This window comes from Camelus dromedarius, chromosome 8 (assembly GCF_036321535.1).
Source record: "Camelus dromedarius isolate mCamDro1 chromosome 8, mCamDro1.pat, whole genome shotgun sequence".
Lineage (NCBI taxonomy): Eukaryota > Metazoa > Chordata > Mammalia > Artiodactyla > Camelidae > Camelus > Camelus dromedarius.
In genome coordinates, this window is record NC_087443.1 from 69,588,110 (window position 1) to 69,606,014 (window position 17,905).

Consider the following 17,905-nt stretch of genomic DNA (forward strand, 5'->3'; position numbering starts at 1 on the left):
CCAGGCAGTGTGCAAGAGTTCTTTATGTGTATCAACTCATTTAATCCTCACAGTAACCCTTTAGGTAGATATTATTTTTGCCATTTTATAAATGGAGAATCGAGGCATAAAGAGATTCTGTGAGTGGCCCAAATTTGCTTAGTTAGTAAATGATAGAGTCAGAATACAAGCCTAGGTTTTACAATGCCTTAATCACTGTAGTAATGCTTTTTTTTTTTTTTAACTTTTTTTTTTATTGAGCTATAGTCATTTACTGTAGTAATGCTTTCTTGTATACCACACTAAAGAAATTAGATTTTATTCTGTAGGCAAGACTTTTTATTATTATTTTTTTTTTGTCAAATACAGTTGCTTTACAATATTGTATTAGTTGCCGGTGTACAGCATAGTGATTCAATTATGCATATATATATATATATTCTTTTTCATTGTAAGTTATTACAAGATACTGGATGTATTTCCCTGTGCTAAACAGTAGGACCTTGTTGTCTATTTTATATATAGCAGTTTGTATCTGCTAACCCCAAACTCCTAATTTATCCCTTCCCCCTCTTTACCCCTTTGGAAACCATAAGTTTGTTTTCTATATCTGTGAGTCTGTTTCTGTTTTGTAAATAAGTTCATTTGTATCATTTTTTAGATTCCACATATAAGTGATGTCATACAATATTTGTCTTCTTTATCTCATCATCAGTTGATGGAAATTTAGTCTGCTTCCAAATCCTGGCTATTACAAATGGTGCTGCTGTGAACATTGGCGTGTGTGTATCTTTTCGAATTAGTTTTCATCTTTTCCAGACATATGCCCAGGAGTGGGATTGCTGGATCACATGGTAACTCTATTTTAGTTTTGTAAGGAATCTCCGTACTGTTTTTCATAATGGCTGCACCAAATTACATTCCCTCCAACAGTGTAGGAGGGTTTCCTTTGCTCCACACCATCTCCAGTGTTTACTGTTTGTGGAGTTTTTATCGATGGCCATTCTGACCAGTGTGAGGTGATTCCTCATTGTAAATCTGATTTGCATTTCTCTATAATTAGTGATGTTGAGCATCTTTTCATGTGCCTGTTGGCCATCTGTGTCTTCTTTAGAGAAATGTCTATTTAGGTCTTCTGCCCATTTTTGACTGGGTTGTCTTTTTGCTACTGAGTTGTAGGAGTTGTTTTTATATTCTGGAATTGAATCCCTTGTCATTCACATTCTCTGCAAATATTTTCTCCCATCCTGTAGGTTGTCTTTTCATTTAGTTTATGGTTTCCCTTGCTGTGTAAAAGCGTATAAGTTTGATTAGGCCCCATTTGTTTAATTTTGCTTTTATTTCTATATCTGTGGGTGACTGAACTAGGAAAACATTGCTACGATTATGTCAGAGACTGTTTTGCCCATGTTCTCTTCTAGGGGTTTAATGATGTCTTATCATATGTTTAAGGGCAAGACTTTTTAGAATATGGAGAATAGATTGGAATGGAGAGGTGTTATTTTCTTATTGTGTGCTGGACATCATGTTGTAAAACCATATACAGCAATAATTTGAGGCCTAGAAAGATAGTATATTCTCAAAGGGTACCTGAGGATACTGGAAGTCCACAGTCGACTGAATTCTAATCCAGGTATTGAGGTAATTCACATCCAGACTTCAGTGCAGTCCCCTGAAGGGCCTGCCTTCCACTTGTTTGTTTTTAAGCCTGGTCCCTGGGGTCTCAGGTCAAGAGGAGGGCCTTGTGTTCCACTTTTTCTTTGCCTGGCTCTGTAAAACAACCCAGTTTCTTAGCCTTTCAAACCTCATCTCCAACTTTGAAATCAGCAAATGCCCAATTGGGAGAAATGGCCCCAATTCCTGGGCTCACATTTTTCTTTGTTCTAATATCTTCAAGCCGATTTCTTCCTTTGTACGTAGTTTGCCATTTTTCTAGTTGACTTCGGTGGGGAGGTTGGTCGGTCCAGATTGTTTGGTGTGTCATGCAGGAAGTGGGAGTCCTCTTTGACTTACTGGTTTTAGAACACTTGTAAACAAACAGCCAAGCAAACAAATCTGCTCTTTTCATCTGTTTCAGAGGAATTGGCCATATCTGTTATAAAGATCTGGGAATAGTATTTTTAGCAATGTCCTCATTTGATATAATCTCACTGCGATGAAAAATATGTACATGTAACTATGACTGGTATCGTAGAATTTGAATTCTGTTGACAGTCTCCTTTTAAAATCTTTTGTTCCTTTGCAGACAGGAGCTAGTAGATACAATAATTATGAAAGCATCAAGAGTTGATTACTTTTTAATTTGTTTGCTTTTCAAAATGTGTTTACAGAATAAATTATTTGACTATAATATTTCATTTGATTCTGTTAAATATGATTTGAATGAGGGAATTCAGTTCCAGGTGGTGCTTAAACATAAGTTTAACATTATTTAAAGGAATCGACTATTTTGAGTAATGTACTTTGTTTTAAGCAGCTTCTTTTCTTTCTCATATTATACGTTTTCATAGATTTAGAGAGGGTAGTATGGTATAAGTAAATGAAGATACGTAATTTTCCCCCATGAACAAGTAGACTTAAAAAGGAAGAAGTTCTAGTTATGAATTTAGAACTCCTGCTTTTACACATTTATATTTCTCACTGACAAACATAATTTTGTTTTGTGTATATATGGGCTTGTGTGAGTAATATTGTCTCTTGGAATAATTATATATTAAAATAATTTGCATAAATATACAAAATTTTAAAGAAATATAAAAAGCGTGTGCTTTTAGATGACCTAAAACACGTAATTAGCGTACTGGAAGTGTACAACTTTAACTAGAATGTCATTGTAGTCTCTTAACTGATGTGGCGTGCTTCATCAGAATCTGCAACCCGTGGGAAAAAGTAAGGGCACTTGTTAGAGCACCAAGGTGGCCTTGCTTTATTTTATTTATTTAAGTATAGTTGATTTACAATATTATATTAGTTTCAGGTGTACAGCGTAGTGATTTGATATTTTTATAGATTATGCTCCATTTGAAGTGATTATAAAATATTGGCTATATTCCCTGTGCTGTGTGTTACATCCTTGCATCTTATTTATGTATACCTAGTACTTGTACCTCTGAATCCCCTTCCCCTATCTTCCCCCCACCCCCATGCTGATACTCACCAGTTTGTTCCCTGTATCTGTGAGTCTGTTTCTGTTTTGTTATATTCATTTGTTTTTTAGATTCTACATATAAGTGAAAACATGCAATATTTGTCTTTCTCTGCCTGACTTCACTAAACATAATACCCTCCATGTTGTTGCAAATGGCAAAATTTCACTCTTTTTATGGCTGCGTAATATTCCTCTGTGTGTGTGTGTGTGTGTGTGTGTGTGTGTGTGTGTGTGTGTGTGTGTGTACACCACATCTTCTTTACCCATTAACCTCTGATGGATAGGTTGCTTCCATATCTTGGTTATTGTGAATACTGTTACTGTGAACATTGGGGTGCATATCTCTTTTTGAATTAGTGGTTTCATTTTCTTTGGATAATATATCCAGGAGTAGAATTACTGGGTCATATGGTAGTTCTATTTTTAATTTTTTGAGGAACCTCTATACTGTTTTCCATAGTGGCTGCACCAATTTACATTCCCACCAGTAGTGCATGAGGATTCTCTTTTCTCCACATCCTCACCAAGATTTATTATTAGCTATCTTTTGACAGTAGCCATTCTGACAGGTGTGAAGTGATATCTCAGTGTAGTTTTGATTTATATTTCTCTGGTAATTAGTAATATTGAGCATCTTTTCATGTGCTTGTTGGCCATCTGTATTTCTTCTTTGGAAGAATGTTCATTTATGTCTTCTGTTCATTTAGAAATCAGGTTGTCTGTTTTTTTTTTTGATGTTTCATGAGCTCTCTATGTATTTTGGAGATTAACCCCATATCAGACATGTCATTTGCAAATACCTTCTCCCACTCAGTAGGTTGTCTTTTCATTTTGTTGATGGTGCCCTTTGCTGTGCAAAAGCTTTTAAGGTTGATTAGGTACCATTTGTTTATTTTTTCTTTTGTTTGCTTTGCCTGATGAGACAGATCAAAAAAATATTGTGAAGACTTATGTCAAAGAGTGTTCTGCCTGTGTTTTCTTCTAGAAGTTTTATGATTTCTGCTCTTACATTTAGGTCTTTAATCCATTTTGAGTTTATTTTTGTATATAGTGTCAGGACATGTTCTAATTTCATTGCTTCCCGTGTGGCTGTCCAATTTTCCTAGCACCACATGTTGAAGAGACTGTCTTTTCTCCATTGTATATTCTTGCCTCTTTCGTCATAGAGTGATTGACTATAAGTGTGTGGGTTTATTTCTTGGCTCTCTATTCTGTTCCTTTGATCTGTGTATGTTTTTGTGCTAGTATCATACTGTTTTGATTACTGTAGCTTTGTAATATAATCTGAAGTCAGGGAGTATAATACCTCTAGCTTTGTTCTTTTTTTCAGGATTGTTTTGGCTATTCAAGTTCTTTTGTGGTTCCATACAAAGTTTAGGATTGTCTGTTCTGGTTTTTGCAGAAAATGTCATGGGTACTTTGATAGGGATTTCATTGAATCTGTAGATTGCTTTGGGTAGTATGGACATTTTAGCAATACTGATTCTTCCCCAGGGTGGCTTTAAATGAAAGTTTTATGTATGAGTTAAGTAAAAGTTCACCCTAGAGTATTATGATCGGATGGATAGCAGGACAAAATGGAGAAATGGGACACTGCAGTCCAAACGGTGAGAAGAGAAAAAGGAGTATGGCGGCACGAGAGTAGATGTTAGTCTGTTGGCAGCAGTAGTAGAGCTAATTGGTGAGAAATGACTAGGAACTCATTTTAGATTTATTCTTCTGGTTGTCCATTCTAATATAGATGCTTAGTGATTCTGACAAGGATATTTTTGAGTAAATTGTGTGTGATTAACAGTCACATGTACATTAATAATACCCAATGTTCAATTTTGCTCTCTTATAGTGGTTTGATAGTCCCTGAAATAAGGGGAAATGAAACTGTGCCTGAAGTTGTTACAACATCTGGCTATGCGCTGTTACATTTTTTTAGTGATGCTGCATATAATCTAACTGGCTTCAACATTTTTTATTCGTAAGTATTTTACAGAAAAATTTATATTGTAATGATTCTTATAACTTGGCATAGAGGAGATTATTGTTTGTTTTTATAAATGTCTTACATACCAGGAGCAGACTAGTGTGTGAAACCAAAATATCCAGCATCTCTTCCTAAGTGACATAAATTTTAATAACATACCCCAATATACTGTCTAAGCTTGTATTAGGACAATTTCTAAGTCTCAGGACATTATGGTAACAAGTTTAGTTGAAAATTAACTACAGAATTAAAAATGTTGGCAAATGATTAAACAAATACAAATTTAGTGTTACTTTGCTGGTAATAGCAGGTGTGTGGGATTGCAGGGAACCCTCAAGTGCCTGTCTGTGCTCCAAGATATTTTATGCCAGATTTGAAGAGTGAACAGGAGCTGAGTTTTCACAGTTCTTCTGTATTCCAGACACTGTACTGGATGCTTTATGTACTTACATTCCTTAACTCTCTTCAGAACAATTCTGTCAAATGGGTATTTTCCCTATTTTATGCATGAGGAAATTGAGGCTTAGGAGATAAGGTAAGTGACTATATACCTCTGTCCCCTCTAAAATTAGGAAAATAATGTTTATTGAGAATCTATATGTCTAACACGCTGTATGAATTTTTATATCTGGAAGTCCAGGGGTGAGAGGAATTAGCCAGAGATGCTTTCGTAGGAATGGCCACAGAGGAACCCAGTACATTTTTTTTTCTTTTCTTCAGGAATGTAGAAAATGATAACCAGAGAATTTTTCGTGAGGAATAAAATAATCTAAATATCCTTGAGTCAACAGTTTATTATAGGATTTATTTATCTCAAGTATATACACAAGGGAGAATAAATATATAGTAGAATATAGTTGGTTAAAGGGCCTTAAAATAGAATTTGATAAATGTCCTTTAATTTCCCCGACAGCGTGTAGGTGAGAGGGGGCTAAGTATTACGTGACCGAGGTTTATCTTGGCTTATGTTGTTTCAGGTATTCATGAACTTAACTATTTGTCTGCAAAATATATACGCAAAGCACTTAAATACTTAAGTCTTTACAAAACATCCTGCTTGGAACTGTATAGATGAATGTGTAGTCCTTGGACATCTGGAGACTTGGTGGCAAAGTAAACTGAGGCCGATGGCAAATATGTATAACTGAATCGCTTTAGGGGTAAAAAGATACAGAGTAAAGGACTGAAGTCACATTGTGAAACTGTGTTAAATGAGGCACATAGAAACAACATAAAATTATAAAGTTTACAGGAATATCAACCCAAACTCTTTTTTCAGTTATCTTGAATTTGAATATATATGAATTATGTTTTACAGAATCAATTCCTGTCCTAACAATTGCTCTGGTCATGGGAAGTGCACGACCAGCGTCTCTGTTCCAAGTCAGGTATATTGTGAGTGTGACAAATACTGGAAGGGTGAAGCTTGCGACATCCCTTACTGTAAAGCCAACTGCGGCAGCCCCGATCACGGTTACTGTGACCTAACAGGAGAAAAGCTGTGTGTCTGCAATGATAGCTGGCAAGGTAAGGATGTGTGGCTTTTGAAACATTCATTCGTATATCTAGTAGTTGAATACAAATTCTACTCTCATTTGTTTTGCTGTAGTTTGCACACCCAGATCTCATGTTTTGTTTTTAGAATGTTCAGTGACAGTCAGCCTCTTAATAGTTTGCTTCTTCACAAATAGGGTCAGTAAAGATTTTGTCTACATGCTGTTTTGAGAATCAAGTGAAGTTATATGTGAACCTTTATTTCAAATTCTAGGTGTGTAATCATTATGATCTTCTGTAATTTTTTGTTGAATTCCCAAAGATTTGGTGACTTGACTGAAATTAACATGTGATACATTCAAATTTGATTTATAGTGGGTGATGTAAATAGTTTATTACAAAAATAGATGCTCATCTTGAAAGGTACTGCAGGACTGTATTAAACTTATATCTTAGGAAAGACTGACCTCTTGTGGCTATTTTTAAAAGAACATAGACTATTTAAAAAAGTAGAAGTTTTTCTTACTGCAGAAGTAACATTCCTGGGGAAGAATTTCTAAACAACTTTTATAAATACCTATTATTAAAGATTGATTTTAGACTACATTGAAGAGTTTTAGTTTACTTAAATATTTGGGTATAAAATCATAAATTTTGTGATTGTGGAATTAAATGAAGAGATAGGTCGTAGTTACCCAAGTACTTACCTATCCAGAGCTTACTTTGTATGAATTATATTTACATATTGAGAACTTACTTTGTGCCAACATATTAATCCTGCTGATAGGAGGAACTCTGACCCAAGAAACACATAATCTGAAGTTCATGATCCTATGTTATTATAAATTCATGATCCTGTGTAGCTCTTGTAGCAATGGTTCCTATCAGATCTGAATAAAAACCAAACAGAATATGTTCCTCATATTTAATATTCTTGAGATGAATTAAAAAAGAATTACTGTGTGCGGAGTACTGATTTTAGAGGGATTATTTTAGACTTTGTATAAATTATGCCCATCTTAAACTCATGTATCTCATTAAAATTTTAGCTACTTTAACCATATGAAATACCAGTCATTTCTTACTAAACTGAATTTGATTGCCTGTTATGATGGTGACAGATACAGACTTCTCAATGATCTTGAATGATACGGGCATGTATTTTGTCGAGTGGCTATTTTAATTTGTGACCTTTCTTTCCTTAAAAACTGCCTCAAGATATCATTTTTCTTGTTTCTGTTTCAGTCTTGAAACTAAAATAATGTCCTTTTCTATGAAGAGAGTAGTACATCAAGAATATGTTAGTTAAGGCCTGAGAAACAGAAGTACAGCTTATATGCTTGGTGCTTTTCAAACTGGTCTTCAACTGCTGTTAGTCTCCATTTCATTTCAACAGTCTTGAGAGCAAAAGAGGAATACATTTGTATAATATTCTCTGTGAGCTTCTCTCTTCTTTTTTCTTCTTTACTTCCTTTTATTAGTCCTACTTTCAAATGCTTTTATGTTCTGGGAGTTTTGTATTATCGATCTGGTTGAAAGTATTATCTTCTGTTTTTCTGGCTTTTGCTTTTTGGCCTTTCACATTTTTTTAGTCTTGATTTAAGTGGGGCCTCAGGTTACAAAATTCCTGGCTCTCATATATCTGTAAGCAAATGGAGATGGGGAAGCAAAATACTGAGTATGGTCACCCTTAAAGCAAAGTGAAAATATGAGTAGCTTATATAAACATGTATTCACAGATACAGATACACAGATAGACATATGTTTTTCAAAAATGAGAATAATGTGAAATGCTTAATAAAATTATAAAATACTATGGAGAAATCAGAAATGTTTTGGTACCATTATTAATTCTTAGTAATTAAGTAATTTGATCTCTGAAATGATATGAATGTTTTGTGAGTATTTGGAGAAATAGAGATTGTGCTTCTTTCCAGACAGGTGAGGTTTCTTTGAGCCTCCAGCCTGATCCTGATTCTATATTTAAGGAAGCATAACTTAAAGTAGGTGGGCTTGTGACCATATCATCAGGGGGAAAATGATGTTCTTATTTTAGATACAGAGAATGGGAGGAATCACTGAGGGGAAATGGAGAGAGATTTGTTTCTAGGACATCTGGGGAATGATCTAAGGACTAGAGATATTTGAACATGAGAGCTGAGGAGGTATCTTTTTTAATGAGATTCAGTGTCTTTTTTGGATTCTTTGCTACCTTAATTATATTTTATCCCTCTATGTTGGTTAACTTGATTCTATTTGGTTCTATGCCAGAAAAAAAAAAAGAAAGTATTGCTTATAAGAAACCGAGGTTTTCTTACGAGAACACAGAGGAGAAGCCTAGCTTTTTGTTAAGTCTTGAGTCCCCTTCCTCACATTTCTCTAGTGCTTGTCCCACCTGGGCTTCTTGTTACTTTGTTTTGGTTTTTCTGTGTAGTATTTCCTAAAATTTCTGCTTAGCCAGCACTATTCTCCCCCTCAACCCCCTTTAACTTTCTCATTGAAGTCTTTCTTCCTTAACCATCTGCTGTCTTCTTTTAGCTGTTTGAGGCACTTCCCCAAATGCATAGGATTGTATTTTAAGACTAGATGGCACCATTTCTTAACCATTTAAAAACTGTCCCTGGAACTTTCCTGTTCCAGAATGTCCTGCTCAGTCCTGTGGGTCAGTCCTTTAAAACGTCTTCAGGATATACTTTAGGGATAGTCAGCATTCCTTTTCAGTCCACTTAAGACACCGTTCTCATGTAAGGATTTGGAGTTGGTTTTTTTCTGCCTTTACATTATTGATTAATAGTCAATATCTGAATATGCTAATCAGGTAATGTGATAGTTTTTTAATAGTATCTCTGATTCTTTATTTAAAGTTACCCTTTGTTTGGATTTATTTCAGTCCCTTGCGTGTTCTTCGTCCCTAAATATCTCAAGGCCTTTCTTACGTCTCCACTTCCTCCTAGAACACCCCCCTCCATCGACATTCTCAGACCAGGTCAGATCCCTCCGTTGTGCGCTTTCATAGGACCCTACCTTTTAAATTTACAGCACTTGCCACATTTATGTTTGTGTGATTCTTTGATTATGTTTCCTACTGGAATGTAAACTCCATGAAAGTTAGGAACGATTATGTTTTGATCATCTTTATGTTCCCAGCACCTTCTGTAGTGCCTGCTATGTGGGAGGCACTCAGATTTTTTTTCTTCTTTCGTTGAATGAATGAATTACAAATGTATTAGTTTGCTGATTTAGTGACACGTGAGCATTCAAGTGTAGATGTTTTAGTTAGAAGACTAGTACTCCAATAAATTATGTAATTTCGTCGATATATAAAACGTAATTTTAAATATTGAGGGAACCATTTGAATTTTAGCATCTGGTTCTGAGATCCTTGGTCCTATATTTGTTTCATCCTTTGCTTTTAGATTTTAGCATTTGCCATTGGGTGGCAGTATTGACTACCAGAGCACACACAAACTCCATGGCATTATTCGGGTTGTAAAAACTTGATACTCTTGTTCTTTTTAGACAAATATAAAATCTTTTAACTCAAAGCTATAAATATTTTATCATAAATTATTTTTTTCCTGGGTTAGTCATGTAACAAATTAGGACACAGTTACTTCAGAATAGTGTATATAAATATTTGTGAGCCTAAAGTTTGCTTTGAAGAAATTTACAGGATCATTTACATTTCCCTTTAGAAACTGAATAATAATGAACTTGATCTCTCCACTTTATTTAAATTTGTGGAGAGACAAGCAACAGATACCATACTAGATTAAATTCTTCCGTTTTTATTCATTCTCCCCACCTAGCAAAAGCAGCAGATCCAACTTTTTGTAAGAGCCAGTAAGTTTTTGTTCCTAAGCTACTTGAAGAGTTGACTGTTTAAAAATAAAAAGAACGTTAAGTATGTATATATAACAAGCTTTATTTACTAATTAATTCATTTATTTTTGTTAATTTTATGTAACATTTTTTGAGCTTCTTCTAAGTGCTAGGTGCTATTCTAGGTCCTTTGGTTACATCATGAAACAAAGAAGGCACAGATCCTTGTGGACCTAACATTCAAGCCAAGAGAGATAGACTAGACCATAGATAACCAACATAACATATGTATTATAAGTATGGTATATTAGAAAGGGTTAGGTGCGATGGAAAAATAAAGTAGAACTGAGAAAGAGGGATAGATCTGGACATGAGAGTTCCAATTTAAAACAGAATGGTCAAGTTAGGCCTTATTAAGAAGGTGACGTTTGAGCAAAGACTTGAAGCAAGTGAGAGAGTTAGCTGTATAGATATTTAGGAGAAGAACGTTCCAGCAGAGGGAACAGCAAAGTCTCTCTGGCAGGAACATGCCTGATATGTGTAAAGACCGGCAAAAGGCCAGTGTGCCTAAAATTGGGTCACTGTGGGGGAGATCATCAGATATGGGCTCAGAGAAGTTACAGAGCAAGGGTGATGACTAGGAGTGTGGAGTTAAGGGGTTGCTGGCCTAATGGCGGCATGTGAAGAATGGAGCTAGAGGAGCTACGCCTTGGCATTGTGGGGCATTTAAGGATTTTGACTTTTACCTGGAGTGACATGGGGAGCCAGTGTAGAACTTTGAGCAGATTGATAAGAGTGTGACTTAGTTTTACAGGGTTCCTGTTGACTTCTGTATTGAGGACAGACTGTGGAAGTAGAGTTCTAGTTAAGAGGCTACCGCTATAATTATAGTCCTGATGAGAGGTGACGGTAGTGTGGGCAGGCAGCGAAGCAGGTAAGAATTGCTTAATACTGAATGTAATTTTAGAGCAGAGTTAATAAGGTTTGTTGATGCATTGGATATAGGGGATGAGAAAAAGAAAAGAGTCAAAGATGGCTTTAAGATTTTTTATATGAGGAAGATTACATTTTTTAAGGATAATTTTATTTATTTGTTTATTTTTGTTTTTTGGTTATTTATTTATTTATTTATTTTTGTGGGGAGGTAATTAGGTTTACTTATTTATTTATTTTTAGAGGAGGTACTGGGGATTGAACCCAGGACCTTGTGTGTGCTAAGCAGGCGCTCTACCACTTGACCTATAATCTCTTCGCCTTATATGAGGAAGATTTTAGGAGGAAGATCTGTTGGAATTTGGTATGTTAAGTTTGAAATGTCTTATAGACATGTTGAAAAGCTAATTGGAGTTTAGTGGACAGAGGTTTGTACTGTAGCTGTCAATTTGGGGGTGATTGGCTTACAAATATTAAATTGAAAATGATGATACTTAAAGCCATGAGATCAGATGAGATCACGAGGGAAGTGAGTGTAGAGAGAGAATAGAACAAAGGACTGAGCTGTGGGTTACAACAAAATTCAGAGAATATTCTGTGCTACACATAGGTTCCTTCCTTACAGAAGCTTTCCTCATGTTGAAATACTTATACCACTTATTTTGTTGCCCCTGACTTAGACAAATAGGATAAACCAATCCTGCTCTTAATCCTAGCTAACTCTGTATTTTTTATTTTCAACTAATCAGAACTGAAGTCTTTAAAGCTTTGTTTCAAGCCTTTCACAACTCAAAAGTAATAATTGGAAAGCACTGATCTTTGCTATCAGAAGGGCAGTTCCTTTCCGTACTGTAGTAGTATCATTGACCTGCATTGTGAGAACCACGTATTCCTGGAACAGATCTAGTTTAGTGACTACTACTCACTTAGTTCATTGTTCTATAAAATTAAAATATTGTCAGAACAGCTGTGGACATTTAAAGTACACTAAAATTGATACCTCTCCTTTGGAGATTAGTTTTATGGGCCTAGAAAATGTTCGGAGTACTTTGGATACTGAAACAAGATCAGATTTTTCTAACGAGGTTAGAAGAAAGGACTCTTGCAATGACAGTACGCATACTAAATCATAAACTATTTCTGGAATGACTTCAGTTACATATACCCCTCAAAATCTCCCTTCTCAGCATATTTTTCCTTTCCTATTAGCAATTCAGTTTCTTTTTTGGGAGATTGCCTTTCACTCATTGAGAGTAGTCTTGATGGGATGATAAATCCAGATACCTGTTCCTTTTAAGCTTCATTTTTCAGCCTCTTTTTAAAATTCTCTGTATTTCTTCGAATTTTGTCAACAAATTCCCATTTTTCCTTAAGCTAGCCAAAAGTAGTTTCTGTGGCTTACAACTAAAATAATATTATTATTACCCTGGAAATATTGTTAGAGGGTATATATATATTTACCTGTTACTATTAGACATTTAAAATACTAAAGGATCAGTATAGAGTTATTTATGGAAATGCCACTTAACAAACGGCATTTGGTATAGTTCAGAGTTAGCAGTGTTTATTCAATATTTTCAGTTGAGAACTGTGAAAAGAAAATAAACATTTGCCTATTAAATAAGTTCCACCTTAATTGTAAAATAAATATATTTTTTTCGTAACATAGATTAAATATGAATTAAAGGTATTAGCCAAAACTGTACCAAAGAGGTCTAAAACTGGAGTGAGATTTTTTTCCCTCTGAAAATTTGTTATTTGACTAGATCAGGTTTTGGTTTCTTTTCCTGCTTTAAATGATATAAAGAAACTCTATTCAGACTCATTCTTTTTTTTTTTTTTTTTTAAGAAATCCAAGCATGTTGTTAAAATATTAATTAGTGAAAGGAACAACTCATACTTCATTGTTGAGGGAGATAAAATTTTAGTGCTAAGTTTTCCATTCTGCGTCTTTGTACATAGCACTTATAGTTTTTTCAGTAACATCGGAAGTTGGTATATAAATCTGTTCATAAATTTGGGGGACCATTGGGGAATTGCTGTTTCACTTACTTGAAAACTTTAAATTTTATCTTTCTTTATGGAAGGAAAGTTATTTTATAGACTTAATTTATATAAAGCAAGTAAAAGTTTTGTGCTGATTTCCAATTTAAAATCAGAGATAGACTCCTTTAGAGAAACTTTTCCAGTGCAAAATGGAGTACTTTGGGAAGGGAGAAAGAATGTGATTCGGTTGTTCTGGAATTGCTTTGGAAAAACTTTCGAAACTCTGTAGTACTTTCTTTATTCTAGGTTTTGTCCTTTGCAATTATTTCTCAATTGGTTTTACCTGTAATTAAAGGAATTTTTTACTTGTAATTTTACTGTTTTCTTTTGGCATGTATATTTGCAATATCTAATAACACTAGGTGTCATTAACCTATTTTACCTGTAGACTTAATTATACTTAGTTTCTTTGTATGTTAAAATGGAGCATGGAGTTCATAATAAGTCTGCTATTATGAAGCTTTTATTATAGTATTAAATATTAAGTACAGTCTCATTCAGTCTTGTTTTATCTTCACAGAATCCTGTGTTCTTCTAGGTATAATCTCCATGATTAAACTGAAGTTAGAGAAGTTAGGTAATTCATCCAAGGTTTCACGGCTAATAAATAGGAAAGCGAGGTTTGGCTTCATAGCTCTTGCTCTTAATTTTTTATGGCTTTAAGGTTATTTTCATATGTTCATTCATTCATTTATTCAATAAGTGAATACTGAGGCCAATCATGGCTGTGCTATTTTAAGTGCAATGGGGACTCACTGAAAGATTTTGAGTACGAAAATGATAAAAGTGGATTTACATTATTAATCATTCTGATTGCATTGTGGAAAGTTGAATGTGATAGGAAGGGAGCAAGACTGGAAATAAGGAGATCAGTTTGGAGACAGTTGTGATAATCCAGGTGAGACTGGATGGTGGCTTGGACTAGGATGGTAGTTGTAAAAGAAAGCATCAGTGGTGGGAGTCCCGTAGAGGTGACAGAATTTTAAAAATGTTTATAATTGGTAAGGTACAGACACTCAGACATCAGCCAATCAAAGTGGATGCTGGCCTCAGGACAAGATCCTGGATGAGCCATGCTGGGCCGGGCAGGCATCACTCCTTCAGTAGTCCTGTGTGCAGAGGTCTGGATTATCTCAGGGGAGGGGCCAGGGAAGAGGAAGGCCTGGTACGTGAGGCACTAATAATCAGTGAGGCATTTCCATATTTTAACAATTGGAAAAAAAAGGGCTGTATTCCTGCATACCTAAGGACGGTCAGTCCAGGATTTGTTGGTGGATTGGATATAGGTGTGGGGGAAAAAGAACTCAAGAATAGCTCCAAGGTCCTTGCCCTGAGCAACTGGGTGAATGGAGGTGCCATTTACTGAAATGGTAAACACTGGTGAAGGAGTAGATTTGGGAGGGAAACTTTGAGATTTTAGGTTTGGACATGTTAAATTTAAGATGGTTATTAGACATCCAAGTGGAAACGTCCTGTAGGTAGTTTGACTTTGATTCTGGAATTCAAGAGAGGTTGTGAGGGTGGAGATGGAGAAATTTGAGAGGGATCAGAGTATAATTCCACTTTGTATGATTATAGGACAGCCTCAAAAATCTGTGTCTCAGCAGACTTTCACTAATGCCTAAAGTTACAGCATTAGAAATTCATTTATGCTCTTTGGATTACTAAACTATACATAACCTGTGGAAAAGGTAGCATATTAAATCTTTATGAAAACCCACTGTAATGTGATTTAGTTTATTACATCCTTTTCAAGATAGCTGTAATCTGCTTACCTTGAGGAGATTCCCATATTGATTGATAGAAGTTGTGCAGGGATGATGTTCCATGAGGGGCCAGATAATGAAGTGGTACATTCTTCATGGATGCATTTTTATAAAAAGGGAGTTTTGGGAAAGCCTTAAATGTAGATATAAATATTAGATGTTTAATGGATGGTGAAGCCTTTTGTGTGTATAAAACATTCTTTATAGTTAATTGTGCTATAAATTAGTATTTAGTTTTTACACCTTTACATCATTTTAGTTACAGAATGCAGAGAACTACAAATTAAGACATCTAATTTTCCTTAAACTTGTAAGTCATATTCGTAAATCTCCACCCTATTTATAAACTTACTGATTTAGTAAAATAAAGACAATTTGTAAAGTTTGGCTATAGAGCATTTCTCCTAATAACTGCTAGAAGTTACGTGAAATACAGTAGTAACAAGGGTAGGAAGAATTTGACAGCTGTTTCCTTTTGCATAGAAAATAAGATATTTTAGATTATAGAATAAAAATTTTAAAATCTATAAAATCCAGTTTCTTGTATTAAATAGCAATATTTATTTTACATAAATAAATCAATAAAACTAATAAATTTAGTTTTAAGTTTCCTATAATTGCTATAACAAGTTACCGCAAACTTGGTGTCTTAAAAAAATACATATTTATTAATCTCTTACCGTTCTGCAGTTTAGAAGTCTGAAATCAGTTTCACTGAGGCAAAAATTAAGGTGTTGGCAGGGTCACACTCCCTCTGGAGGCTAAAGAGTCTGCATACTTGACTTTTCCAGCAATTAGAGTTGCAGTCCCTGCATTCCTTGGCTTTTTTCCTTCCTCCATCTCCAAATCACGGGGCACAGCATCTTGCTTTAGTGGTCACACTGCTTCTCCTTCTGTAGTCAGAGCTCTCTTATAAGAACACCTGCAGAATGTCCTTGGTTAATCTGGGGTAAACTCCCCAGCTCAGGATCCTTAAGTTAATTATACTTGCAGAGTCCTTTTTGCCAGACAAGGTAACAGTCGTAGGTTCTAGTGATTAGGAGACCTGCTTATCATTATCCAGCCTACCACAAAGCTGCTTTGAAATGTTTTGTTTTAGTGCAGACTTCATAAACATATTATTTATTTAAATATATCCCTAACTCTTGAGAATTTTACATGCTGTTATTCCTCATCAAACTCTGCCCAGCAATTCCCAGATATTACTTAACTGCTTCCAACTCTGTGCCTTTAGGTGGTAGACTGTTTTTAACTGTTTATTTAGAAAGAGTTTCCAATTTATAGAAAAGTTCCAAGAATAAAAATAATACAAAGAATATATAAATGCCCTTTACCCAGATTAACTTATTATTAACCTTTTTACCCTTTTTGCTTTATTATTCCTGACTTACATGATTTAAAATAAATCTATATTTTCTTTTTAAGAAAACAAATTACACTCTTCAGACTAACAGATATATTACATATATATAATGTCCATATGATCTCATTTCTTTTCAGTTAAATTAGAGGTTGGCAAACTTTTCTGTAAAAGGCCATATAGTAAATATTTTTGGCTTTGTGAGTCATATGATCTCTGTTGCAGCTGCTCAACTCTTCTGTAGCAGCTCAACGCTGCTGTTGTAGTGCAGAAGCAGCCATAGATAATACTTAAATGAACGAGCATACTGTGTTCTAATGAAACTTTATTTACAAAAACAGGTGGTGGGCTGGATTTTGCTTATGGGCTATTGCTTGCCAACCTGAGTTTAATGAATTCTAAGTGATGTAGAATTTTAGTTAAATTTAAAAAAAATCAGCATGCTCCTTTAATTTCTTTGGTTTACCAAGGAATAGTTGTCTTTTCACTCTGAAATTATAAAGTTTTTATATCTGATTTAAAAGATAATCTAGGGTGCTATCTAACTTGTACCTGCAAAATACAAAATAGAATATAAGCATTGAGAAGGACTTGAAGATGGATGAATGAATGCATAATGTATGGGTGAGTGAAGAAATAAGCAAATAAAAACTGTAAAGGCTAATGACATCTGGGTCTATTTGAAAGTTTTAAAATTTTGTGATTCAATGATAATCTAAAGTTTTTTGATGTAAGCAAATTTAACATCAAGTGATTGATCTCATAATTGTGTAAAAATGCCACTTGATTGCATTTCCAGCATTTGTGTTGACTGTTGAGTTAGGACCAAATAGTATCCTTATTATATGCTAAAAGGAATATTACTGGAGTGTACTGATATTTTTGTGACAAGTGAAGGTCAAATGATGTGATGGCATATTATAGGAATTAAAAAGGTTTGTAAAAGGTAGATGAAAGAAAAGTGATGTGAGAATTCTGTTGTCAAAATAATACAGGTTTCTTAAAGTGTAAAAAATGTGCTGTAAGAATTAACATCGTTTTCAACTTGGGACCAAGGATTTAGTTTGAGCAGAACAACATCATCCATCATTTTAAGCAGCTGTTAATTTTACTGTTTTTTTTATAAGTTTGTATTTATATGTAACTTATAATTTATGTTGGTTTTATTATAAAAGAACTTAGTCATATGGAGTTTATGCCTAGTTATTGTTTGAGCATACTAGTTTCACTAGAATTAAAATAATTTATGAACTCTTAGGTTTGATAGAAATCTATTTCCTTTAGGGGCATTCTTTCCATAACTTAAGTTTGAGAAACACTGGTCTAGGTAGTCTGCTGTGTTTTACAGAGGAGGAAACCACGACTCATGAGTAACATCA

At 34.6% G+C, this 17,905-nt stretch overlaps 1 protein-coding gene across 3 annotated transcripts in view; it reads left to right on the forward strand.

The window, feature by feature from the left end:
* The window catches only part of ATRNL1 (attractin like 1), a 631,665-nt gene that overhangs the window by 28,317 nt on the left and 585,443 nt on the right, over positions 1–17,905 (forward strand). For all 3 annotated transcript variants that reach the window (XM_010987217.3, XM_064488470.1, XM_064488471.1), the window contains 2 exons: positions 4,971–5,099; positions 6,424–6,632. In XM_010987217.3, the coding sequence (XP_010985519.3) occupies positions 4,971–5,099; positions 6,424–6,632 (338 nt within the window). The remainder of the gene's footprint in view (positions 1–4,970; positions 5,100–6,423; positions 6,633–17,905) is intronic.